Raw genomic sequence first — 26,425 nt, 5'->3', positions numbered from 1 at the left:
TTATATTGCAGTGACAATTGTATTTCTCACCGTTATGTCACTCATGGTATGTTTGGGCCCAAATTTACTAAGCAGTGCTTCCATAGGACACGATACAGCTCATTAAATTTGGATCCCTGGTATCCAAAAGTAATATTTAAAGGGTCATGCCTTACAGCTGGAAAGTGGTCATCTTTGTAGGTAAAGGTTTATTTTTTTAACTTCTAATGTAATAGATGAGACCACCGAACAGCAGGCAAGTACGTCAGACCTCCAGGGATGCTTAGGAAAGACAAATGGGAACCATATAGAGGGAGTAATGAATACTAGTACGGAATCTGATACTTTATAGCACTTTGCCGACCATGTGAACTTCATTGTCCTTATAGACCATCTACCTTTCTATAGTAACCCAAATACTGTAATTGGTGAGCCACACTTTTTAGGATTGTGTACTCTACTACAGTACTAAAATAGTACACCAATTTCTTTAGTCGCCAACATTCTTACAAGCCTATGTAAAACAGCATGGGTATTTCTTACGGCTTTGCAATAGTCACTGCATGGGTGAGCCCTCTGTATGGATACTGGCCACTCAACAAGTTACAGTATTTATGTTTGCAAAAACCAAAAGTTTGAAAATACCATCTCGACTGACACATGCACATAAATCCTTCCTAAAGCATATTCCTTCCAAATCCAACCACAATCCCAGGCACAGCTCAGAGATATTTTAAGGCAGGGAAGGGTTAAAAGGAAAAACCCAAAAGAAATCCTATTTGCACTCACCTATACTATTAAATGGTTGGGAAAGATTCAATCCCTGGGTAAAAAACCCATATACCATTTAGTGATACACAGTAAAAATAGTTTATTAAACAGTTATACAAAGACAAGTACAAATTGTTAAAAAGAACAGGGAATGGGTGCAGAGAGTGGAGTGCTCAATCTGACCTAGTATAGTCAGCACGCAGCTAACAGCAACAAATACCTATGGTATGTCCTCACAGACTAATGCATAACCCTCCTAATGTGCACACGTTCTTGTATGTTGCAGGTGGAGTTTGTGTACCATAGTCATAGAAAGGACCTCTAACACACCCAACCTGTATGTGGTAAGCGTTTGTGTCCTATCTAGAAGGAAATTGTGCTGTACTGCCCCAGTAGTTAAGAGCTGGATTCTGCCAGTGTCTCTAAACTATATATCAGCTGCCTCCTAAATCAGGGAATGTGTTGTGGGTCTCTCTTGGAAGTATTCCCTATATTATCTCAGATTCCCCTCATGTGGAGTCCTGACAAACAAGACTCCAGGCCGGAGACAAACCGTCAATCAATACGTTTACAGCGTTGTCAGCAAAGCAACAAAACAGATCTGCAGTACGGTGTAGAAATCTACAATCCCCCGCTGCAGTCTTAGCCCAGCCATATACAGCCAGGCTGTATATGGCTGGGCTAAGACTGCAGCGGGGGATTGTAGATTTCTACACCGTACTGCAGATCTGTTTTGTTGCTTTGCTGACAACGCTGTAAACGTATTGATTGACGGTTTGTCTCCGGCCTGGAGTCTTGTTTGTCAGGACTCCACATGAGGGGAATCTGAGATAATATAGGGAATACTTCCAAGAGAGACCCACAACACATTCCCTGATTTAGGAGGCAGCTGATATATAGTTTAGAGACACTGGCAGAATCCAGCTCTTAACTACTGGGGCAGTACAGCACAATTTCCTTCTAGATAGGACACAAACGCTTACCACATACAGGTTGGGTGTGTTAGAGGTCCTTTCTATGACTATGGTACACAAACTCCACCTGCAACATACAAGAACGTGTGCACATTAGGAGGGTTATGCATTAGTCTGTGAGGACATACCATAGGTATTTGTTGCTGTTAGCTGCGTGCTGACTATACTAGGTCAGATTGAGCACTCCACTCTCTGCACCCATTCCCTGTTCTTTTTAACAATTTGTACTTGTCTTTGTATAACTGTTTAATAAACTATTTTTACTGTGTATCACTAAATGGTATATGGGTTTTTTACCCAGGGATTGAATCTTTCCCAACCATTTAATAGTATAGGTGAGTGCAAATAGGATTTCTTTTGGGTTTTTCCTTTTAACCCTTCCCTGCCTTAACATATGTTGATAATTCCCGTATGCACCTCCTATCTATATGTATATATTTTGCGTACATTTGGTGAGCGGCAATATCCTCTGTTTCAGTATACAGCTCAGAGATACTAAGTTCCAGGGACCAGCATAGAAGTGAATTGTGGACCACTGAATGGAAACTACTTTTGTACTGGATATTTGAACCTTAGGGAGGAGGGGGTCAGGAAAGAGAAGACAATAATAAAGCAATTATTTTAATTAAATATAATGTAGATGCTGGATAGAGAACAAAAAATCCTAGATTTGAAAAACAGACGGAAAACGTTAGCTATTATTGATGTTTTAATGGTATTAATGAGACGTCTTAAACAAGAGAAAGATCAATGTAAATGTGTCAATATTAAAGAATTAAAGCGCAAACCCAATAAAATGCATCACATGACCTATATCTCCCTTCTGTTTTCTTTGTTTATTGTGAAACAAGAGTGTGCTAGTTTTTGGCTATTATCACTGAAGGCGCTTGGTGTACATAAATAGAAAATCATGCGGTAAAGGCTGTGCCAGTGTCCAGGATTACTCCCTGATTAATGTTAAACAGAGGGCTGCCTCATATTTTGGTCATTCACCGTTCTATCTTTGTTGGCGACAATCCAAACATCACAGGAGACACCCCCAATGTAAAGCGGGAAGTCCCTCTGTATCATTGAACAAGTCATCCCACCCCATGCTTGCCTGCTACCACTCTACAAGCTGGGCCAACGGGGCACACAGAGCATCAATACCTTGGTACTGGGATGGAATCTTCTGTGGTGGAGTGTCCCAGCTGTCCGTCGGACCCAGCTCCCCATGAGAAGAGTTGGCCCTGGTTGTTGAGGGCCAGGTTATGAGATTGTCCGCAAGCAACCTGGATTATGTGCTCATCAGCCAAGGCGGACACTTGATCTGAAAAAAATGCATAATAACAGTGTAGAAAATGACATTGTCCAAGTGCTTTCTTCTAGACAGTCCAAAGCGACCGAGTCCCAAGTCCCACTGTCCCTTTACATGAAAAATAACTTTTCAAAAGATAAAGTATTTTCTCATAGTACAGAACTGATCCAAAAAATAAATAAATATAAAAAACACACGTAGTATATGGCTTGGTCTGCAGCTTTAAAACAAACAGTACAACATTCCTCAGTCTCAAGCACTAGAACATGCACATGCACAAAAAGAAAGGTCAGCATCAATACAGCTCAACCCCCTTATAACGCTGTGCTTTGGGTCCAAAGAATCACATCACATTATAAGCGGATCGCGTTAGAAATAATGTACAATTGCATGCATTGTACAATAAAGTATTTAAGATACCAATAATAGTGTTGTAAAGTATTCATAAATACGTAAAGCGGATTCGCGTTGTAACGGGGTTGAGCTGTATATATTTCCCAAGTCCAACTGACTCAAGAAAACAGACCCACATATTGGAATAAACCAGTAACATCAGCATCCAACTTCACATCTTCCAAAGCCATTCGACCCGATCCAAACACATGGACATTATAAAAACAGTGGAGAAGGAGTCTTCTGTGGAGTTACTGTGGTTTGGTGGGATCACGGAAAGACCAGATTTCCAGAGATAAGGAAGTGTGCAAGCCATAAATGGAGGAAAAATAATAATTAAATTACCCTGTCTCCCAACATACCAATTAGATTGTAAGCTGTTCGGGGCAGGGACTTCTGTCACTTCTTGTATGTATCTCGTGTAAAGCGCAGAGTACACAATGGGCGCTAAATAAAGATATACATACAACACTGCTGCACATGAATCACTACCACGTTTTTTTAAATGTTATTTGGAAATCAAAATGCCACGGGAGACCAGACTACTACACCAGGATCGCCAGCACCAGACAGAACGTGGCAATTAAATAAAACTAGGTTTATTTCGGCCAAAGCCACAGGGAGCGACACCATTACAACTCACCAAGGCATGCAGTTACAGGGGACTCTTAACTCACTAGGTGCTGGGCTCTGCCAGAGCGAACTTACCCAGCATGCCTCCATGATCCGTTACTTTCAGAGTATCCCCAGTAGCTTTGGATCACCGCTGCTTGGGTCATAATTGGTGTTTCCAGTCAGTCTGTGATCACCAAGACTGGCCAGAAACAACTGTGAAACGCAGATCGGCGTCAGCTTACATAGATCCCTGCCTTCCATCTGAAAGCATGGAGAACCGGATGCCGACCAATCAGCAAAGAGTTTGTCTTCACTGTGCCACAGACTCTGCCGAGACGGACCAATCAGGGCTGGGGACTGGTACAGTGCTATAGAACGGGAAGGTTAGAGGCAAATATGAACTGGTCAATTGGGAACGAGCCGACGGGGTTAGGGCCCAGGCCTCGCTCCCCGGTTTCGGCTCCATACCTCCCGCAGGGCGCGATGCCTCACTGCCGGGGAGAGGACAATACTCCGGCATTGGAGTGCGTACTCTCAGCATGTGGGCGCGTCCCAGCCCAATTCCCCTTTGTCTCACAACACTGCATCTGGCCCCTACAATGGATAGTCCTTGGATTCATTATATGCCAGCCTCGCTAATCAAGTTACGGAACCAAATCCAATTGGAGATTAATAAATAAATTAATGAATAAAATAATAGCAATAATCCAAGTAAGATTATGAATAGATACTCAAAGAAATGAACTCTCCCTGCAGCTAGTAAGCTCTCTCACCCGGAGGTGAGAGGCCTCCTCCATGGTGGTGCAGAGCGGGCGCGCACACTCACGCTGGACCCGTTACGACAATGCAAAATTCAGTGAGGCACCGGGAGTGAAGACCGCAGGACAGAAAGGAGATCCAAGAATCGGTGTGAAGTGCTACCTCTGCCCTTTTTCAACTGACACATTGCGAGTGCATGCATTGTGTTGTTACTGTGTATTTTTATATTAAACTTATCGCGCTATGGTACGTTTTGTTTTCTTTTCCATTACTCTCACTATCTGAGCGGACGACTGCAAGAAGCCCGGCAGTTAAAAGCTGCTTCAATGGTAAAAGATTCCACTGGTGCTCAGTCTGCCCTGAGTGACGAGCCCAGCTGATTCCTGCAGCGTGAACCCCATCATCTAGACTCAAGTGGAGTCATCGCTTACATTCGACGACGAAGTGCAGTTATTTCAGCAGGACTTCTCCAGACCACACTGTTTTGTTTCCATCTCTCCCATGTGCGTTAAGAACAAACCTATCTAGAGTTACGGAACCAGCAAGCAACGAATCCCACAAAATAAATACAGTTAAAAAAAACACAAAACATGAAAATAAACCGTCTGCTACAGATGGCCAATTTCAGGCCACATATTAACTGGGTTGGCAGCACACAGATGGCCATTTTGACAGATAAGAGCAACCAGCAGGCTTAACCTTTAATGTGCTGTTGAAATGGTGTTCGGGGAGTGCAGTCATATGTGGGATATAAAGAAAAAAAGCATACATAGTGCAACAATGTCTATAATCCAAGGGAGGGGGGGATGGGGGTGGTAGGAGATAAATTGCAAGTGGGCAATGCCACTACTCACATGGCTAAGTGAGAACAAAAAGCCACTGAAAGGTATCTTTGTGGATATCCCTCCGTCTGCCCCTTGGTCTTGAGAAGGTAATGGGGTGGTGTGTGGAAGGCAGTCCTCCCCAAACGTGTGGCAATGGGTACCCCGCAAGGATGTATATTTATAGAGCGATAGTGTCAAAATATATTCAGATATAAAACAAAATAAAAGCAATACTGCACTTACATATAGTGCTAGATCGCTCATACAGAGCAGGGGTGCGCAAACTGGGGGGCGCAAGATTTTTTTGGGAGGGCGCGGGCGGTTGCAGAGGCATTGCGCTCTTCCCTAAGGCGGGATCACGTGAGGCCTCTGAAAGCTCAAATTACCTTGCTTCAGCCGGCATCTGGAAGTATCTCCATGCAACATGGTGTCAAATGACACCATGGGATCATGCGGTGTGATGTCACACACGCGTTGCCATAGTAACGGGTCGCGTGACGTCACTTGATCCCGCGTGTCATTTGACGCCGCACTTAGCGAAGGAGAGGGGGGCACGAGCACCGGGGGACAACAGACAGGGGGGGCGCAGGAGCAAAGTTTGTGCACCCCTGAAATACAGCATCCACAATGTGGCGCCGCAGCGTCTTTCTGATGGCTGCGGCACAGGGAAATCCCCACGTCCGGGTCCAGCTAGGAGGCTGCGACATCAGCTGGTTGGGAACCACGTGATCCTCCGTCGGTGGCTGTCTAGAGCTCCAAGTAGGGACGTCACCCAACTACCTTCACAAGACCAAGGGCAGACGGAGGCAGACGAAGGGATATCCACAAAGATACCTTTCAGTGCCTTTGGTTCTCACTTGGCCCTGCGAGTTGTGGCATTGCCCACTTGCAATTTATCTCATACCACCACCCCCCACCCCCCTTGGATTATAGGCATTGTTGCACTATGGATGCGGTCTTCTTTTTACCCCATTTATGACTCCAAGAACAACTTCTACAAGGATCGAAGGAGGATCTTATTGGGTTGAGCAGCGCATCATTCATTTTTATTCACCTATTGTTGTATGAATAAGCACATTTCTGTCATCACGTTATTCCCTTTACCACTGTATGTGAATTTAATTAGAGAGCGCCCAGTGTTCTTCTTGTTTGCTTTAATGTGCTGTGCCAGGCTGCCACTACCGTCACACAAAACACATCACTAAATTACAAGACATCCATATCTTCAGGATAAAGGACCATGTTTACCGAATGGTGCTATCCCATAACACACCTTCGCGCTGGAACATGTCTTGTGGAATAGCACCTCTTAACCTTCATGTCTGATAAATGAAGCCTGGCATACCTGGTCTTATTCCTTCACGGCCATGTCCCAGCTGCCCGTCACCATTCCAGCCACAGCTATAGACCTGACTGTCCTCCAGCAGGAACACGGAATGGTTCCCCCCACAGGCCACGTACTTGATGCATTTTGCCAGGGAGAAGCTGCATGTGCAAGGCTCTGGCACAACAGGGAAACCAGGACCTATTCCAAGCTGGCCAAAAGCAGAGTGTCCCCAGCATAGCATGGTTTACACCTCCTGCCAATCATAAAGCCTTCATATACCTGGAATACACAAGAGGAGCACGAGGGAAACACGTCAGAATAGTACACAGGAATCAGAAAACGTAAAATCAAGTAGCACAGTGGTTTTCAACCTTTCAAGAAATGCGGAACACACACACACACACACACACACTTCGCAGAACACCAGCACATTTACCGGGAAACCAGAGCGTCCACTGAACCAGTATTTTCAACTCCAGGGACAACCTCTCCCCCTCCCACAGGTCTAAATCTCCCTCAAGGGAAACAAAATGGCTGCCAAATCTCAGGCCAAAGGGAAGCTACAACTTCACTGGTTGTGACTTCCTATTAAATGTAAGTTCAAATCCCCTTTACAGACCAGAAAGTAATAATGATAACCGGGGGTCCCTCGGAGCTGAAAATAGTGCGGCTCAGCGCCCCCCCCCCCCCCCCATCCCCACACCATTTCAATGCTGTAAATAAATGAAAATAATAATAATAAAAAAATGGGAGGTTTGTTACGGCGATTTGCTCCTTTAATACCATGAGTATAATAATACTACTGAAGGGTAGGTCAAATGCTGATATTATATAATATGTATCTCATCATGCACACGATCATAAGACATTTACTATTCTGGTTGTCCTAAATTAATCAATGACATCATTTTAGCATATAGCATGAAAAGCACAAGCACAAGCCTCCAGAGCAGCAGCAGTACTCCTGTACATCATTTACCTTCCACAGCAGGGAACATGTCAACACTATTTAATTAATGCTTTGACTTAATAAAAGGTGCAATCCCACCTAGTCGGCCAGTTGAATTTCTTAGGGCCATCTGAATGGGAAAGTGTCAAGCAAGTTTTTTTCTTTACCCATATTCCCCCCTGTTCTTATCAGAGAAACAATAAAGATGTGGGGGAGGGAGGGGACTCTGTCTGTACAAGCACTTGCTGATCACACAGTGACATCTCACATCAGGAAGTGGCCATAATAAATACATTACTAGGCATCAGAGTTGAGTTTAAAAAAAAAACAAAAATAAAACCCACCCCCCACATCCATGATCCAGACGAGACCCATTAAAAATGTCACTGGTATTAGTTGACTTATGGGCAAACATCTAGGCTTCCGATTCTATTGCAGTGGATATGACAAAGGTAATGTTTAAGACAGAAACTAAAATCCTCCTCCTTTATACAGCTCAACCCCGTTATAGCGCGGTCCTCAGGGGCCACCCGATCCGACCGCGCTATAACCGGGGTCGCGCTAACTTTTTTTTAATGGCCGCCGCGCGCCCGATCAGGAGGGAGGGAGGGGGGGAAGGAGGAAGAGGTGGAGTGAGGCGCCGGCAGCCCTAAATGTCCCCTAGCAGGCACTGTAATTCTCCCAGCATTCCCCGCACTTCCCTCAGCATCTCCGCACCATCCAACCACCGATTTCTCCCCCCCCCCCCCAGACTCCTGACGATCCCCGCACCAATCCCCCAGCCTCGCACCGTTCCCTGCTGGGACAAAATAAAGCAGGCAGAAGCTTAAATAATACAATAAAATGGTAGGTGTTCCCAGCACTCAAAGCGTAAATACTACTGGGAAGGCTCGGGGTCCCTCCCTGTGTTCCCTTGCACACTTTAATTTTCTTTATATTTTTTCTTTACATTTGGAGTGCTGTCTATAACGCCATACTTTCTGAATAATAGCACAATATTGTGCTATGTGTTTATTCTATTCTATTTGTTTACCCTAAAAGACCATGTTATAGAAGGACTCGGACAGACAGCAAAGCAACGTAAGGAAGCAGTTTCTCACATATAGAATGCAGGCAGACACTGAAAGGTCTGTGGGTTTGAGAATGCGGGGATCTAAAATGGCCATTCAGCCAAAGTGAAGTACAGACTCTGCAAGCAAAGTCTGTCCCACTGTGTATGACTACCAGTTGTACTTAAAGCATACACAGGGAAAAGTGTGCAAAGTATTCATTTAATAGCGCCTCCAGAGGACAGGGTGAAGAATACACACGAAACTGCAAGAATCAAGGGGGAAAAAAAAATGTGTAATGAGCTCGCTCACATTAAACAATGTCCTTTCAGGAATGAGTGTCCCTACGTGGCCCCGGAAAGGGAACAGTTACAAAATGTGTTTATTGTGTAAAGTGCCCAGCCACATGAAACACTGTCCCGTAAGGCTGTATGATAATGAGGAAATTATCCTGATTAATTTAGAGATTGTAAAAAAGAAAATACAAGTCTGAAAGAGAATATTTTTTTAGATATGACAGAGATAAAAATTAAGAAACTATTTGAACAAGAAAAGTTATAAGTGCAGAAAGCACTGGAGCAATGCACTCAGGCAGAGCACATACTGCAGAGCCACCTGCAAGCTCTGCAAGGGGAAGCAGCGAACACTGCAGGAAGGAAGTATCCAGGCTGTTGAAGTATAAGTACTGCATGAATGCCCGAGTACCCAGTGTGTCCTCGCAGAGCAGCTGAAGGCCATGTTGAGCTTCGCTGGAGGCCAAGCGACTCGGTATGAGAGGGAGCATGAGAAGGTCCAGAAACTGAAGCAAGAGCTAGGGGAGCAGATGCGGCTCCATCCCCAACAATCAGTACGCCCAGGAGAAAGAACCCTGGAAAAAGGCAAGCAGCCGAGGCTTTAGTGAAGAAATCTGCAGAGCTCTGAAATATAATGAAGGATGCACACTCAGAGCCAGCACAAAGGAAGAGATGGAGACCCGGAGAGGAGAACTGCAAGATGTACTCAAGAAACAGAATTCTCTCGCTGGTGAACTAAACTTGTTGAAAAGGGAGAAAAGCATTTGAATAATTCAGAAATACTGCAATGCTCTTATCCAAGGAAGAAGGGAGAGAGAAAAAGTTATGTACGCAAACGCTCTACAACTGTCATCATACAGGCTGCCCACATGGTACGAAACAGGTTCCTTACTATGAAAGGAGCAGCTATAAAAATTCAGTCTCTGACAAGGATGAGACAGAACTGTATCCGCTATCCCACCCGACAGAGGCATCACTGGTTATCCAGCAGTACTTCTGTCTGAAGAAATGTATGCCTAGAGAAAGAGAAGCCCAAGACTGCAAGTCTGCCGACTGCAAAGGAAAGATGTCAAGGGGTACAGCCAGAGTTGGTGAGAACTCTGTCAAGGTTGAGATTAAATGGTGCTTCATCTGCTAAGTACCATATAATTGCCTCAAATGGGAAAATCAAAGATGACTGGTAAGAGTGAAAATGGTCTTGAGAAAAAAATAAAAAGTCAATGCAGTAGGAAGAACCATGAAGGTTCAAAGCTTGGAAAGCAAAAGCAACAAAGTTCAACGCTGGCCTGGAACAGTTCCAGTTCTCACCACAATACAAGAACAAGGAGAATCAGATCCAGGAGTTGTCAGAAGCCAAAGAAATAGGCCGACAATGTGAAAGATACAGAAAGCATTAAAGTGAAGTTTGAGGATTTAATGGACCAAGTCATTGGAACACACGTCATCTTAATGAACACCACCTTTTTTTGGAGAAATGTGTCATGTTAACAGGAGCAATAACGTCTGCTACATTTGTATTCCCCTACAAGATCAGCACACGTACTAGATTATTGGCAATTTCAATATTGTGCTAATCAAAGTTAGATCTTCTATAAAACCTTTGTGTTTGTGCAGTTATGTTCTTACCTAACCTGCCTTACACAATCTACAGTCTATTTCTTAGAAAGAAAAAATGAGCTGTGTGCTTCTTTTTATCTGGCTGAATATAAAAATAAGCATCACTTTTCAATAGACCTGTTTGAGCATGTACGGAGAAATAAAAGATAATGTTTGAAGCCATAAAAAGACAATACCCATGGGTTGGTCTTCACTTCCAATTCTAAGGGGCTTAAGCAATAAAGTGTGGAAGTGCAAATTCTGCAAACAAAAACAGGCAACAAATAAAATAAAAAAACCATGACATAGCTACGAATTCATGGAGCCCCTAGAGTGTCAGCCCCCATGGCAACTACGGCAATGCGCACTTAAAACACCATTGCCTTTGGGGGGGAAAAAAAGGAAGGAAGAGATTTCCCCATAGGTGAGAAGTTGCGATTGACCTCCAGAGACCCTCTTTGGACTTCAGCTCCATGACACCCTGCTCCCAGAGATACATACATCTGAAAGGGATGCCAATATCCCTTGCATATCTAAAAAGGTCTCGCTGCACTTCTGCCAATAGGAAGTAGCGAGGGATGAATGACGTCTCACGATTCTTATTGGCCCGCGGGAGAGAGGACCTTCATCATTGTCCTTTTCTGTGCCAAGTCGGCAACCCCCTCCAATGCAAGTATCTTGGGACGCAGAGTGTCTGGAGCTGAATTGCATTGATTTGAGCTCCACAGAGACACCCCTCCTCCCACCCCAAGAGGTACAGCCACTTTTAATTATTTATTTATAAAATATTTTACCGGGAAGTAATACATTGAGAGTTAAATCTCGTTTTCAATTATGTCCTGGGCACAGAGTTAAGACAAATAATACATGGTTACAAATACAGTTACATAAATGTGGCTGTGTAACATCAAAGTGTAACATTTAAGTGTGTAGCAGAGTTAATCTTGGAGTTATAATCCCTGGATGTTTTCTTTCTATATCTTTAATCATGGATGCATTCTGAATATCTGGACTAACACTCTGACTTATTTCTTCAAACAGGTATGTGTGAACTGGATTCTACTATCAATTGCTACAGATTTTAAAATGTATTAATATTGGTATGTGTGAACTGGATTCTACTATCAATTGCTACAGATTTTAAAATGTATTAATATTGGTATGTGTGAACTGGATTCTACTATCAATTGCTACAGATTTTAAAATGTATTAATATTGGTATGTGTGAACTGGATTCTACTATCAATTTGCAAGATCCTAAAATTTAATTAACAATTTGGTGTGGCTGTTGATTAGGCAGACCCCTCCCTTAATTATTAGTCAACGTGGCTGTGTTTTAGCATACTTAAGGCAGGATACTTTGGCTGTGAGCCATATGGCTGTGTAACATCAAAGTGTGTAGCAGAGTTAATCTTGGAGTTGAAATTGGAGGTGAAGATTGAGGAGGATCCGAACTCTACACAACAACTTTATAACTGTGAGAACTTTACTTTCTAAAAGCTGTGATTATTTGTACTCTTCCTATCCTCCAATAACTGGCCAGTCTCTCCTCCTGTATCTCACTATGCCCTCCCTATTGCATTTTCTGTTTACTGTTTCCTCACTCCTTTGTGAACATTTCTGTTCTCTCCAACTTCCCCACTGCACCATTATTTATACACCTCTCTCCCAACAACTTCTTTACCCCTAAATAAAAAACACCCACACAAATCCTCTATTCACACCCTCTATCTACTCCTTCCTGCTGCTGGGGATCTACCCTAAGCCTGAACCCAGACATACACACCTGATCTTACCCACACCATCCTGCCATCTCTTCCCCTGTAAATGGTGTTAAATTAAATGGTTAACACTGACTAACCTTAAAACATGCCCCACAAATCAAGCATCCCAAAATCCTGCACTCATGGCTACTGTCCCACAGTCATTTATACCACCCATTGTGGCCAAGCACACCCATCTACAGCACTTATTCCCTCACCTGCTCTCTCTGTATGTTTCCCCACAAACCTCTTAGATTGTAAGCTCTTCGGGGCAGGGATTTCCTTTCCTATTGTCTGATTTTTGCTGCACTTATTGTATTATTATAATTCCCTGTACTGTATTATTTGTGCAGCGCTGAGTACACTTTTGGCGCTATATAAATAAAGACATAATACAATAAATGAACAGGGTATACATTATATACAAGACATTGCATGCACAGTTAAAGATAATATATATTATGGGCGTATGAAACAGTTACAGACCAGATTAAAATGTGTGACATCCTTAGATTTGAAAGAACTTAAACTGATGGTGGATGTAAGAGTCTCTGGTAGGTTGTTCCAGTTTTGGGGTGCACAGTAAGAGGAGGAGCGGCCGGATACTTTGTAGAGCCTTGGGACCATGATCAGTCTTTTGGAGTCTGACCTCAGATGATAAGTGCTGCATGTGGTAGGGGTGAGGAGCTTGTTCAGGTAGCTGGGTAGCTTGCCCATGAAGAATATGAAGGCAAGACAGGAAAGGTGAACTTTGCGCCTAGACTCGAGTGATGACCAATCTAGTTCTTTGAGCATTTCGCAGTGACGTGTGTTATAGTTGCATTGGAGAACAAAATGACAAATTGAATTGTAGAGGGTGTCAAGTTTGCTAAGGTGGGTTTGAGGTGCCGAGCCATATACTATGTCTCCATAGTCAATAATTGGCATTAGCATCTGCTGTGCGATACGTTTTCTGACCAGGAGACTTAGGGAGGATTTGTTCCTATAAAGTACCCCTAGTTTGGCATAGGTCTTGGTTGTCAGGGTATCAATGTGCATCCCGAATGTTAAGTGGGAGTCAAACCATATGCCCAGGTATTTAAAACTAGTAACAGGAGTTAGGGTGGTGTTGGTTTTAATCTGGAGCTCAGTCGCTGGAAGCTTTAAAAATTTAGTCTTGGTCCCAAATACCATTGTTACAGTCTTGTCAGTGTTTAAAAACAGTTTGTTTTGGGAAATCCAGTTTTCGAGTCTCAAAAAGTCAGACTGAAGTATGTGTTGAAGGTCAGAGAGGCTATGGCTGTGTGCATATAGGTTTGTGTCATCTGCATACATGTGTATTGAGGCTTCCTGACAAGCTGTGGGAAGATCATTGATGAATACTGAGAAGAGTAGGGGCCCCAGAACAGAGCCTTGCGAGACGCCACAGGTGATATCCAGGGGGTTAGAGTTAGAGCCAGAGATGGACACATGTTTTAATGGATTCAACCGAGCTGAATCTTGCCACTCCAAGGCCAACTATTTACTTAGGCTATGGCCCCAGTGCCTGCGCGTCTGCGAGACTGGCAGCGCGTGCAGCCGAATTCCCCGGTCTGCAGTGAGCTGCAGGGGAAAGTTGGGGGTAGGGAGCGTGATGGAGGCGGGGCCATGACGTCACCCGGCAGGTTCGCCCTCATTGGCTGAACCACCAGGGGGCATAGCCTAGCGCTCCGTCGCCAGGTCTGAGCACAATTTTAATGTGAGTCTGAAAAACGCACTGCGCGGCGGCCGCCCCTCGCAGCAGGCCCGGCCCCATTGAAGGACGGCTCTTGTCCCCGCAACGCCTACTATAGCCAGTGGGGACCAAGGCTAAGGCCCCGCTCCCAGAGTCAGCGCACCCGCACTGCAGACAGGCGGTGCGCTGAGATACACAGACCGCGATATGCGGTCTGTAGGGAGCGGGAGCGGGAGGTGGGCGGGAGTGGGAGGCTTGACAGGGAGGGGGGGGCGTGGCTTGAGCGGAGGGACCCGCTACTCTCCCCCCCCCTCCCTCCACGGACTCGAGCTGGAGCTGCTGAGGGTAACTTTAAACACACACACGCATGCACTCATACACACACACACAGACAGAGGCAGGCACTCACGCACTCGGGCACACACATACACACACAGACAGGCACGCACCTGCTTTCACTCCACACTCCTCCCCGCTCCCCGAAGCCTCTCCTCCTCCCGAAGCCTCCCCTCCCCATTGGCTCACAGCCACACCACGTGACGCGTCAACGCTAGGAAACACCATTCTCTTGTGTCTCCTAGCGGCTGACGCGCCACAGCGTGTAGTCAGCTGTGCCGCCAGGGGGGACCGGGACCGGCTCGCGAGGATTCCCCTGCTGGTGGGGAACTCGCGACATGGCCGCCCGCGCCAACGAGCGCAGCGGGACCGAGGCCTAAGAGTTTATGATGCACTCTCCTATAGGAGGTATTTGACAGCCATTAACTGATTGGATTCTGCAAGTGCATGCATAATGAAATCTGTGTGGCTGTTGAGACATCACAGCTTGAAAGAAGTGGTGATGCAATCTGTCTTGGACTATGGCAATTACCAGTGGAGACAGATGACTAAAAGAAGGCAATAAAAGCTTATGATGTAATATAGAGCTCTTAAACCAGTTCTTCTTCAAATGGGCCAGGTCAGAAAAGGATTAAGGAAATTAGAGGCGACAAGCTTATTAAAATGCAATTTGAGACATTTAAAAACTTGAAAATTATACTATCGCAACAAGCATGTATACAATATGCAAAAACAAAAGATAAAAACCGGGCGCTTCTCAAAAAATAAGTGAATATTAAATAATTATACGATATACGTGACAGTGTGATTCAATTGATAATCAGTGCACAAATTGTGTTTAGTGACCTTCACCAATGTGTAAAAAATTATATAAATAAAAAAGTGCAATACAATAAATAGAAAAGCAGCTCTACACCCTTAGGACGGACTGTTCATGTCCAGATGGTTCTTGTGCAGATTTTCAAATTGGAGCGGAGCTCCGCTCCAATTTGAAAATATGTATACAATATAGCAGAACTATATTAACAAGTGAATTTTAGTGCACTTTGCGCCTGCTAATTTCATACCAATTGCTTGGGCAACCGACAGTCCAAGTGCCGCATCAAGACCTTTTGCCGGACGCCAGGTGAAAAGCCCGGATGTATTATGTTAGACGACATTTCATGAGAAGGCGGAGCAGGTCACGCCGTTTGACCAGGTTGTGCATTTATGACATAACATTTATACTAGTTGAATTTGCCAATCTTACCATGTTGTCATTCAAATTAAAAACAGAAGATCAACGTTGACTCATTTTCACACACTAGCTTCTACCTCCACACAGTAACCACAGACAAGGCATTTTGGAGGATGTCGGTAAACTTTTGGGGAGAGACGCAGCAATACAAAGAAAACTGTGCTTCTATGAACTGCTCTATATCCTGCCTGTGGCTGTGTCCAATGCAACACACTGTAGAGGACAAAATGTTGTTAGCAACACAGAATGTGATGCTTAAAGCAGCAATCCACACTGGACATTCATTTTTTTTTTTTTTTTAGGGGTGTTGAAATTAATCTCCTGAATAGAGAGATCTGTGATCCCCAACATCCAGGGACTCGCTCAACATCCCCCCCACCCCCCCGTTCCTGACATTATTCCTTATGTGCGGGGGAGGGGGGAGAATATTTCCTCCGGGACAATAATATGTCATGCTTGATCTGTTGCAGTCAATAGAAAGCTGCAACATGGACATTGTAGATTTGTTTGTTTTTTATTGGTGGTCCAGGTGTCCATGTTGGTCATTTTGTGTGTTAAAAAACTGGCACACAAAAAGGAAGAGCCCCCTCCACTTCTGCCATCCAGGGCCTGTGCTCGTCATGTGACCACATCATGTGACAGCGTTACGGCAGCACACCCACGGCACTGCCAATAGGAAGCCACAACCAATGACATTGCAGCTTCTTATTAACCTGCAAGATTGTGAAGGCGGTTTTGTTCTCTCAAGGTAATTTTATAACCGATAACTTTGCCAGCAGGTTTCTCGGGAATTCCCAGAGCATGGTTGAGCACAGAAGAGAGGGGGGGAGGGGGGAGTACCCTCTGGCAAACGGCGATCACATGACAGTGCTTAAACTGTATACAGGAAAGAAGTCCTCTTCTTCCATTTCCCTAAACAACAGATCGCGTCACGCAGGACGCAATCTCCCATGGAAAACGCGCACTCAGAGGGTGTGACGTAGAACCCTGGAGTACCAGACCCTATGACACAGTTGGCTACATCTTGGGGGGGCCCAATGTATGCAATTTGAACCAGAGAGCAGGATTTCACCCTTTACTTTCTTTTTTTGCCAATATTTCACGTTACAATGTGTGATGTCATGTAATACGTTGGCTTATCATACGGACAGTCCCCAAACTGCAACATTAGAGAAGAGTGTCGTGATACAGTGATCCAAAGATACGCAATGAAAACACAGGGGTGTTTACATTTTCTATCAATGACTAATCTTTGTTAGTCGGTAGATAAATAACTGACTTCAACACAATATGAAAACGCTGGCAGTAGATGCAGAGTTCTTCAATGCTTGCCTGGAGATATATGAAAAATATATCATGTCGATGCAGTATTGCTTAACCAAGCAACGATTTGACAGCGAGTTGAAATAATTCAGGATGGAGGAGGTCACAAAAGCCTGAAAAGTGCCCTGGATTTACGTGTATGTCTATTTTTAGTTACGTTTATTCTTGAATTGTAATGTAAAGTCATGTATGTATGATGTCTTAATGCAAGACATGTTAAGATTGTCCATGTAGAATTGTCTATGTAGAATGTATTTATTTTTTATATCTAAGAATGTAATGTATGACATCTCTTGAAAAATAAAAACCTTCAAATATTATATACTGTATCATGGGGTAGTCAGCCCTACAAATGAGTAAATGTTTATTTTCTGTCCTACCTCTCTGTCACAGGAACAGAGTCCTGGACACAGCTTATAACATAAATCCCTGTTAATACAAGTCTGCCAAATCCTATTCCTTTCTAGAGAGCCTCACTCACAGATCTGTAGCACCAGTGACTTCAAACACCTCAACAGTCTTAGGCTTATAGTGCCGGCGACGATTGCTGGAAAAATCAAATTGAGATGACTTCCAGCGATCGCAACCAAACCTTCGCGTTGCGATTACTATAAGCGCACGTGACGGCTGCAATGCATTTGTTTTGACGCGGCATCGCTGTCACTATAAGCGCAGCCTATTACTCCTACCAGAAAGCACCCATCAAAACGTCACTCTTTTCGCCTGATGTCACCTTTTTTTTTGTACACGCATAAACTACCCTTCAAACCATCACTTCCCCAGAACACACACCCATGACAGGCCCACTCACTGCAACATAACCGCACTCACCCCGCATCAGCAGCCCCCACACTGCAAGGGACACTCACACTTTGTAGATGACAGGCCCATTAAAGATTTCTGTTTCACTTATGGTGCTGGGGGGTTGTTAATTAAAAAAAACAAGCAATTCCATCTTGACAGCTACATCAGGATACGAGGGAGTCCCATTGTCACCCCCGCGCGACACACACCCGAACGTTGGGGACAATGGGCTCTGCTGCGATAGAACGTTCCGTCTCACCTGTGCGTTCTAATGATGTCAGTCTCCCCCCTGCTGCTGCATCTCCTGCTTCGCTCACTCGCAGTCCCTGCTCATTAATAACAGGGAAGTTTAGAAAACGACTCCCACACAGGCTCCTCCCCCCTCCTCCCCTATTGCCTTTGACCGACGGCATGCGCTGACCAATGGGAGGAGACCATTGCCTCGGTGCCTAAGCCAATCGCTACCCTGTGTGGGGGTAAGGAGGCGGGACTGAGGCGGCTCTTCCAGACAGCTAGTTGTTGCGTTGCCAGCCCCGCCTCCTCTGCTGCGTGTTTGAGGGGGGAGTCCTCCGCCTACCTCACAGTAACAATAAGCAGAGGAGTGATAGTGGTAATGCTGGGGCTGAGGGGATAATGGATAATGGATAGTAGTGGGGGGGGGGGGCTTGGGCTGTGGCTTGGGCGGAGGGGATAATGGGTAGTGGTGGTGCTGGGGCGGAGGGGATAATGGGTAGTGGTGATTCTGGGGCTGAGGGGATAATGGATAGTGGGGATGCTGGGGCTGGGGGGATGCTGGGGCTGAGGGGATAATGGGTAGTGGGGATGCTGGGGCTGAGGGGATAATGGGTAGTGGGGATGCTGGGACTGAGGGAATAATGGGTAGTGGGGCTGAGGGGATAATGGGTAGTGGGGATGCTGGGGCTGAGGGGATAATGGGTAGTGGTGGTGCTGGGGCTGAGGGGATAATGGGTAGTGGTGGTGCTGGGGCTGAGGGGATAATGGGCAGTGGGGATGCTGGGGCTGAGGGGATAATGGGTAGTGGTGGGATTGGGGCTGAGGGGATAATGGGTAGTGGTGCTGGGACTGAGGGGATAATGGGTACTGGGGATTCTGGGACTGAGGGAATAATGGGTAGTGGGGATGCTGGGGCTGAGGGGATAATGGGTAGTGGGGATGCTGGGACTGAGGGGATAATGGGTAGTGGGGATGCTGGGGCTGAGGGGATAATGGGTAGTGGGGCTGAGGGGATAATGGGTAGTGGGGATTCTGGGACTGAGGGGATAATGGGTAGTGGGGATGCTGGGGCTGAGGGGATAATGGGTAGTGGGGATGCTGGGACTGAGGGGATAATGGGTAGTGCTGATGCTGGGGCTGAGGGGATAATGGGTAGTGGGGCTGAGGGGATAATGGGTAGTGGGGATGCTGGGACTGAGGGGATAATGGGTAGTGCTGATGCTGGGGCTGAGGGGATAATGGGTAGTGGGGCTGAGGGGATAATGGGTAGTGGTGGTGCTGGGACTGAGGGGATAATGGGTAGTGGGGATGCTGGGGCTGAGGGAATAATGGGTAGTGGGGCTGAGGGGATAATGGGTAGTGGGGATGCTGGGGCTGAGGGAATAATGGGTAGTGGGGATGCTGGGACTGAGGGGATAATGGGTAGTGGGGATGCTGGGGTTGAGGGGATAATGGGTAATGGGGATGCTGGGGCTGAGGGAATAATGGGTAGTGGTGATGCTGGGGCTGATGGAATAATGGGTAGTGGGGATGCTGGGGCTGAGGGGATAATGGGTAGTGGGGATGCTGGGGCTGAGGGGATAATGGGTAGTGGGGATAATGGGTAGTGGTGATGCTGGGGTTGAGGGGATAATGGGTAATGGGGATGCTGGGGCTGAGGGAATAATGGGTAGTGGTGATGCTGGGGCTGATGGAATAATGGGTAGTGGGGATGCTGGGGCTGAGGGGATAATGGGTAGTGGGGATGCTGGGACTGAGGGGATAATGGGTAGTGGGGATGCTGGGGTTGAGGGGATAATGGGTAATGGGGATGCTGGGGCTGAGGGAATAATGGGTAGTGGTGATGCTGGGGCTGATGGAATAATGGGTAGTGGGGATGCTGGGGCTGAGGGGATAATGGGTAGTGGGGATGCTGGGGCTGAGGGGATAATGGGTAGTGGTGATGCTGGGGCTGAGGGGATAATGGGTAGTGGGGATGCTGGGGCTGAGGGGATAATGGGTAGTGGGGATGCTGGGGCTGAGGGAATAATGGGTAGTGGTGGTGCTGGGGCTGAGGGGATAATGGGTAGTGGGGATGCTGGGGCTGAGGGGATAATGGGTAGTGGGGATGCTGGGGCTGAGGGAATAATGGGTAGTGGTGGTCCTGGGACTGAGGGAATAATGGGTAGTGGGGATACTGGGGCTGAGGGAATAATGGGTAGTGGGGATGCTGGGGTTGAGGCGATAATGGGTAGTGGTGGTGCTGGGGCTGAGGGGATAATGGGTAGTGGTGGTGCTGGGGCTGAGGGGATAATGGGTAGTGGTGGTGCTGGGGCTGAGGGGATAATGGGTAGTGGGGATGCTGGGGCTGAGGGGATAATGGGTAGTGGTGATGCTGGGGCTGAGGGGATAATGGGTAGTGGGGATGCTGGGGCTGAGGGAATAATGGGTAGTGGGGATTCTGGGGCTGAGGGGATAATGGGTAGTGGTGATGCTGGGACTGAGGGAATAATGGGTAGTGGGGATGCTGGGGCTGAGGGAATAATGGGTAGTGGGGATGCTGGGGCTGAGGGGATAATGGGTAGTGGGGATGCTGGGGCTGAGGGAATAATGGGTAGTGGGGATGCTGGGGCTGAGGGGATAATGGGTAGTGGGGATGCTGGGGCTGAGGGAATAATGGGTAGTGGGGATTCTGGGGCTGAGGAGATAATGGGTAGTGGTGATGCTGGGACTGAGGGAATAATGGGTAGTGGGGATGCTGGGGCTGAGGGAATAATGGGTAGTGGTGATGCTGGGACTGAGGGAATAATGGGTAGTGGGGATGCTGGGGCTGAGGGAATAATGGGTAGTGGGGATGCTGGGGCTGAGGGGATAATGGGTAGTGGGGTTGCTGGGGCTGAGGGAATAATGGGTAGTGGGGATGCTGGGACTGATGGGATAATGGGTAGTGGGGATGCAGGGGTTGAGGGGGTAGTGGAGATGCTGGGGTTGAGGGGATAATGGGTAGTGGGGATGCTGGGGTTGAGGGGATAATGGGTAGTGGGGATACTGGGGTTGAGGGGATAATGGGTAGTGGTGATGCTGGGGCTGAGGGGATAATGGGTAGTGGGGATGCTGGGGTTGAGGGGATAATGGGTAGTGGGGATGCTGGGGTTGAGGGGATAATGGGTAGTGGTGATGCTGGGGCTGAGGGGATAATGGGTAGTGGTGGTGCTGGGGCTGAGGGGATAATGGGTAGTGGTGATGCTGGGGCTGAGGGGATAATGGGTAGTGGGGATGCTGGGGTTGAGGGGATAATGGGTAGTGGGGATGCTGGGGTTGAGGGGATAATGGGTAGTGGTGATGCTGGGGCTGAGGGGATAATGGGTAGTGGTGATGCTGGGGCTGAGGGGATAATGGGTAGTGGGGATGCTGGGGTTGAGGGGATAATGGGTAGTGGTGATGCTGTGGCTGAGGGGATAATGGGTAGTGGTGATGCTGGGGCTGAGGGGATAATGGGTAGTGGTGGTGCTGGGGCTGAGGGGATAATGGGTAGTGGTGATGCTGGGGCTGAGGGGATAATGGGTAGTGGGGATGCTGGGGTTGAGGGGATAATGGGTAGTGGGGATGCTGGGGTTGAGGGGATAATGGGTAGTGGTGATGCTGGGGCTGAGGGGATAATGGGTAGTGGTGGTGCTGGGGCTGAGGGGATAATGGGTAGTGGGGATACTGGGGCTGAGGGGATAATGGGTAGTGGTGGTGCTGGGCTGAGGGGATAATGGGTAGTGCTGGGGCTGAGGGGATAATGGGTAGTGGGGATGCTGGGGTTGAGGGGATAATGGGTAGTGGGGATGCTGGGGTTGAGGGGATAATGGGTAGTGGTGATGCTGGGGCTGAGGGGATAATGGGTAGTGGGGATGCTGGGGCTGAGGGGATAATGAGTAGTGGGGATGCTGGGGCTGAGGGAATAATGGGTAGTGGTGATGCTGGGGCTGAGGGGATAATGGGTAGTGGGGATGCTGGGGCTGAGGGAATAATGGGTAGTGGGGCTGAGGGGATAATGGGTAGTGGGGATGCTGGGGCTGAGGGAATAATGGGTAGTGGGGATGCTGGGACTGAGGGGATAATGGGTAGTGGGGATGCTGGGGTTGAGGGGATAATGGGTAATGGGGATGCTGGGGCTGAGGGAATAATGGGTAGTGGTGATGCTGGGGCTGATGGAATAATGGGTAGTGGGGATGCTGGGGCTGAGGGGATAATGGGTAGTGGGGATGCTGGGGCTGAGGGGATAATGGGTAGTGGGGATAATGGGTAGTGGTGATGCTGGGGTTGAGGGGATAATGGGTAATGGGGATGCTGGGGCTGAGGGAATAATGGGTAGTGGTGATGCTGGGGCTGATGGAATAATGGGTAGTGGGGATGCTGGGGCTGAGGGGATAATGGGTAGTGGGGATGCTGGGACTGAGGGGATAATGGGTAGTGGGGATGCTGGGGTTGAGGGGATAATGGGTAATGGGGATGCTGGGGCTGAGGGAATAATGGGTAGTGGTGATGCTGGGGCTGATGGAATAATGGGTAGTGGGGATGCTGGGGCTGAGGGGATAATGGGTAGTGGGGATGCTGGGGCTGAGGGGATAATGGGTAGTGGTGATGCTGGGGCTGAGGGGATAATGGGTAGTGGGGATGCTGGGGCTGAGGGGATAATGGGTAGTGGGGATGCTGGGGCTGAGGGGATAATGGGTAGTGGGGATGCTGGGGCTGAGGGAATAATGGGTAGTGGTGGTGCTGGGGCTGAGGGGATAATGGGTAGTGGGGATGCTGGGGCTGAGGGGATAATGGGTAGTGGGGATGCTGGGGCTGAGGGAATAATGGGTAGTGGTGGTCCTGGGACTGAGGGAATAATGGGTAGTGGGGATACTGGGGCTGAGGGAATAATGGGTAGTGGGGATGCTGGGGTTGAGGCGATAATGGGTAGTGGTGGTGCTGGGGCTGAGGGGATAATGGGTAGTGGTGGTGCTGGGGCTGAGGGGATAATGGGTAGTGGGGATGCTGGGGCTGAGGGGATAATGGGTAGTGGTGATGCTGGGGCTGAGGGGATAATGGGTAGTGGGGATGCTGGGGCTGAGGGAATAATGGGTAGTGGGGATTCTGGGGCTGAGGGGATAATGGGTAGTGGTGATGCTGGGACTGAGGGAATAATGGGTAGTGGGGATGCTGGGGCTGAGGGAATAATGGGTAGTGGGGATGCTGGGGCTGAGGGGATAATGGGTAGTGGGGATGCTGGGGCTGAGGGAATAATGGGTAGTGGGGATGCTGGGGCTGAGGGGATAATGGGTAGTGGGGATGCTGGGGCTGAGGGAATAATGGGTAGTGGGGATTCTGGGGCTGAGGGGATAATGGGTAGTGGTGATGCTGGGACTGAGGGAATAATCGGTAGTGGGGATGCTGGGGCTGAGGGAATAATGGGTAGTGGTGATGCTGGGACTGAGGGAATAATGGGTAGTGGGGATGCTGGGGCTGAGGGAATAATGGGTAGTGGGGATGCTGGGGCTGAGGGGATAATGGGTAGTGGGGTTGCTGGGGCTGAGGGAATAATGGGTAGTGGGGATGCTGGGACTGATGGGATAATGGGTAGTGGGGATGCAGGGGTTGAGGGGGTAGTGGAGATGCTGGGGTTGAGGGGATAATGGGTAGTGGGGATGCTGGGGTTGAGGGGATAATGGGTAGTGGGGATGCTGGGGTTGAGGGGATAATGGGTAGTGGGGATACTGGGGTTGAGGGGATAATGGGTAGTGGTGATGCTGGGGCTGAGGGGATAATGGGTAGTGGGGATGCTGGGGTTGAGGGGATAATGGGTAGTGGGGATGCTGGGGTTGAGGGGATAATGGGTAGTGGTGATGCTGGGGCTGAGGGGATAATGGGTAGTGGTGGTGCTGGGGCTGAGGGGATAATGGGTAGTGGTGATGCTGGGGCTGAGGGGATAATGGGTAGTGGGGATGCTGGGGTTGAGGGGATAATGGGTAGTGGGGATGCTGGGGTTGAGGGGATAATGGGTAGTGGTGATGCTGGGGCTGAGGGGATAATGGGTAGTGGTGATGCTGGGGCTGAGGGGATAATGGGTAGTGGGGATGCTGGGGTTGAGGGGATAATGGGTAGTGGTGATGCTGTGGCTGAGGGGATAATGGGTAGTGGTGATGCTGGGGCTGAGGGGATAATGGGTAGTGGTGGTGCTGGGGCTGAGGGGATAATGGGTAGTGGTGATGCTGGGGCTGAGGGGATAATGGGTAGTGGGGATGCTGGGGTTGAGGGGATAATGGGTAGTGGGGATGCTGGGGTTGAGGGGATAATGGGTAGTGGTGATGCTGGGGCTGAGGGGATAATGGGTAGTGGTGGTGCTGGGGCTGAGGGGATAATGGGTAGTGGGGATACTGGGGCTGAGGGGATAATGGGTAGTGGTGGTGCTGGGGCTGAGGGGATAATGGGTAGTGCTGGGGCTGAGGGGATAATGGGTAGTGGGGATGCTGGGGTTGAGGGGATAATGGGTAGTGGGGATGCTGGGGTTGAGGGGATAATGGGTAGTGGTGATGCTGGGGCTGAGGGGATAATGGGTAGTGGGGATGCTGGGGCTGAGGGGATAATGGGTAGTGGGGATGCTGGGGCTGAGGGAATAATGGGTAGTGGTGATGCTGGGGCTGAGGGGATAATGGGTAGTGGGGATGCTGGGGCTGAGGGAATAATGGGTAGTGGGGATGCTGGGGCTGAGGGAATAATGCAAAGCTGGTAGGTGGTGAGGATCAGGATAATAGGGGCAATTTGAACTGAAGTGAACTCATTTCAGTGACATGTTTAAGGGGTCTCATCTAGGTGATTGCCTTTTTTTTTTTTTAAACCCAAATCTGGCACCTATAAATATTTTTTGTGTATTTGTTAAAGTTGGACTCGGGAGGGGTTTGATTTCCTCTGGCTGTTTCTTTGTATGGGATGTCACTGCGTGATCAGCAAGTTCCCCCTCCCCCTTCCCATTAAACTTATGGGTTCTCTGATAAGGACGGTGGAATAGGAAAACGTGTTTGTATGGACGTCTTAATTTATATAGGGCTAAAGAAAACGTGTTTGTGTGGACGTCTTAATTTATATAGTGCCATTTATGTACACAGCGCTTCAGCGCAGTAATGCACTTCGCATAATGTAACAGATAATGGGAATAAGCGCTCGACATAAAAGTAACATTAGAAAAGGGAATCCCTGCCCCAAAGAGCTTACAATCTAACTGGTAAGTAGGGAGAATTTACCAATCTGGTAAGTATCTGCAAGTGGTCAAGGTCAATGTATGAGATGTGTAGTATCAGCCAAGGAGCTACCCATGTACTTTGTTAAGGAAGTGTGCTTTAAGATGGGTCTTAAAGGTGGAGAGAGAGGGTGCTCGACGGATATTGAGAGGAAGGGTATTCCAGAGTTGTGGGGCAGTGAATGAGAGGTTTAGGCAGAAGAGAACTTTAGATACACAAGAAGACATCCTTGAGCAGAACGCAAAAGTCTGGATGGTATATAGCGAGAAATTAGGGCTGAGATGTAAGGAGGGGCAGAAGTGTATAGCCTTAAGAGAGAAAGGGAATTTGATAAACGCTTTCCCATTCAGAGGCCCTAAGAAATGAATATGAACCTGTAAAGGTATCTTTGTGGGAGGAATCCCCTTCTCTCACGGTCACTTGTGGTAGAGGTGGGAACCTCTGCCCGTGAATGGAACCAGAACCCTTTCTTCTGGTGTGAAGTCTCCCTCGCGTATTGAATCCGCATACTCAGAGAAAATGTGTGTAAAAACAATCTATTTGACATATAAAAATAGTACAGCACTCTGTACTTGCATATAAAATTGCATCCTCGGCCAGTAATGGAGTGTTTTCAGCAGCCTAGACCTGGTGTCCTACGGCTGCCGCTCAGCTCCAAAAGGGTCACGGATCTTCGTGACCCTTTTGGAGCTGAGTTGCAGTCGTAGGACGCCAGGCGACGCAAGGTCTAGGCTGCTGCAAACACTCCATTACTGGGCGCCGATGCAATTTTATATGTAAGTACAGAGTGCTGTATTATTTTTATATGTCAAATACATTGTTTTTACACACATTTTTTCTGAGTATGCTGATTCAATACGTGAGGGAGACTTCACACCAGAAGAGAGAGGGTTCCGGTTCTGGTTCCATTCTTCTTCCTCCTCCTTTGCTTACCATCTGGGTCTCTCAGCAGGCCGTTCATT

General features: G+C 47.7%; 1 protein-coding gene across 1 annotated transcript in view; it reads right to left on the bottom strand.

Annotated features, from left to right (window-relative positions):
* LOC142463228 (putative E3 ubiquitin-protein ligase HERC3) overlaps positions 1–18,453 on the bottom strand; it is a 79,304-nt gene extending 60,851 nt beyond the window's left edge. Inside the window, exons 1-3 of the mRNA XM_075565714.1 lie at positions 18,242–18,453; positions 6,958–7,218; positions 2,874–3,033 (exon numbers count right to left, since the gene is read on the bottom strand). Of these exons, the coding sequence (XP_075421829.1) occupies positions 2,874–3,033; positions 6,958–7,180 (383 nt within the window). The 5' untranslated portion in view covers positions 7,181–7,218; positions 18,242–18,453. The remainder of the gene's footprint in view (positions 1–2,873; positions 3,034–6,957; positions 7,219–18,241) is intronic.
* Positions 18,454–26,425: the final 7,972 nt, after the last annotated feature.

This window comes from Ascaphus truei, chromosome 1 (assembly GCF_040206685.1).
Source record: "Ascaphus truei isolate aAscTru1 chromosome 1, aAscTru1.hap1, whole genome shotgun sequence".
NCBI lineage: Eukaryota > Metazoa > Chordata > Amphibia > Anura > Ascaphidae > Ascaphus > Ascaphus truei.
This window is presented reverse-complemented; position numbering and strand designations above follow the sequence as displayed.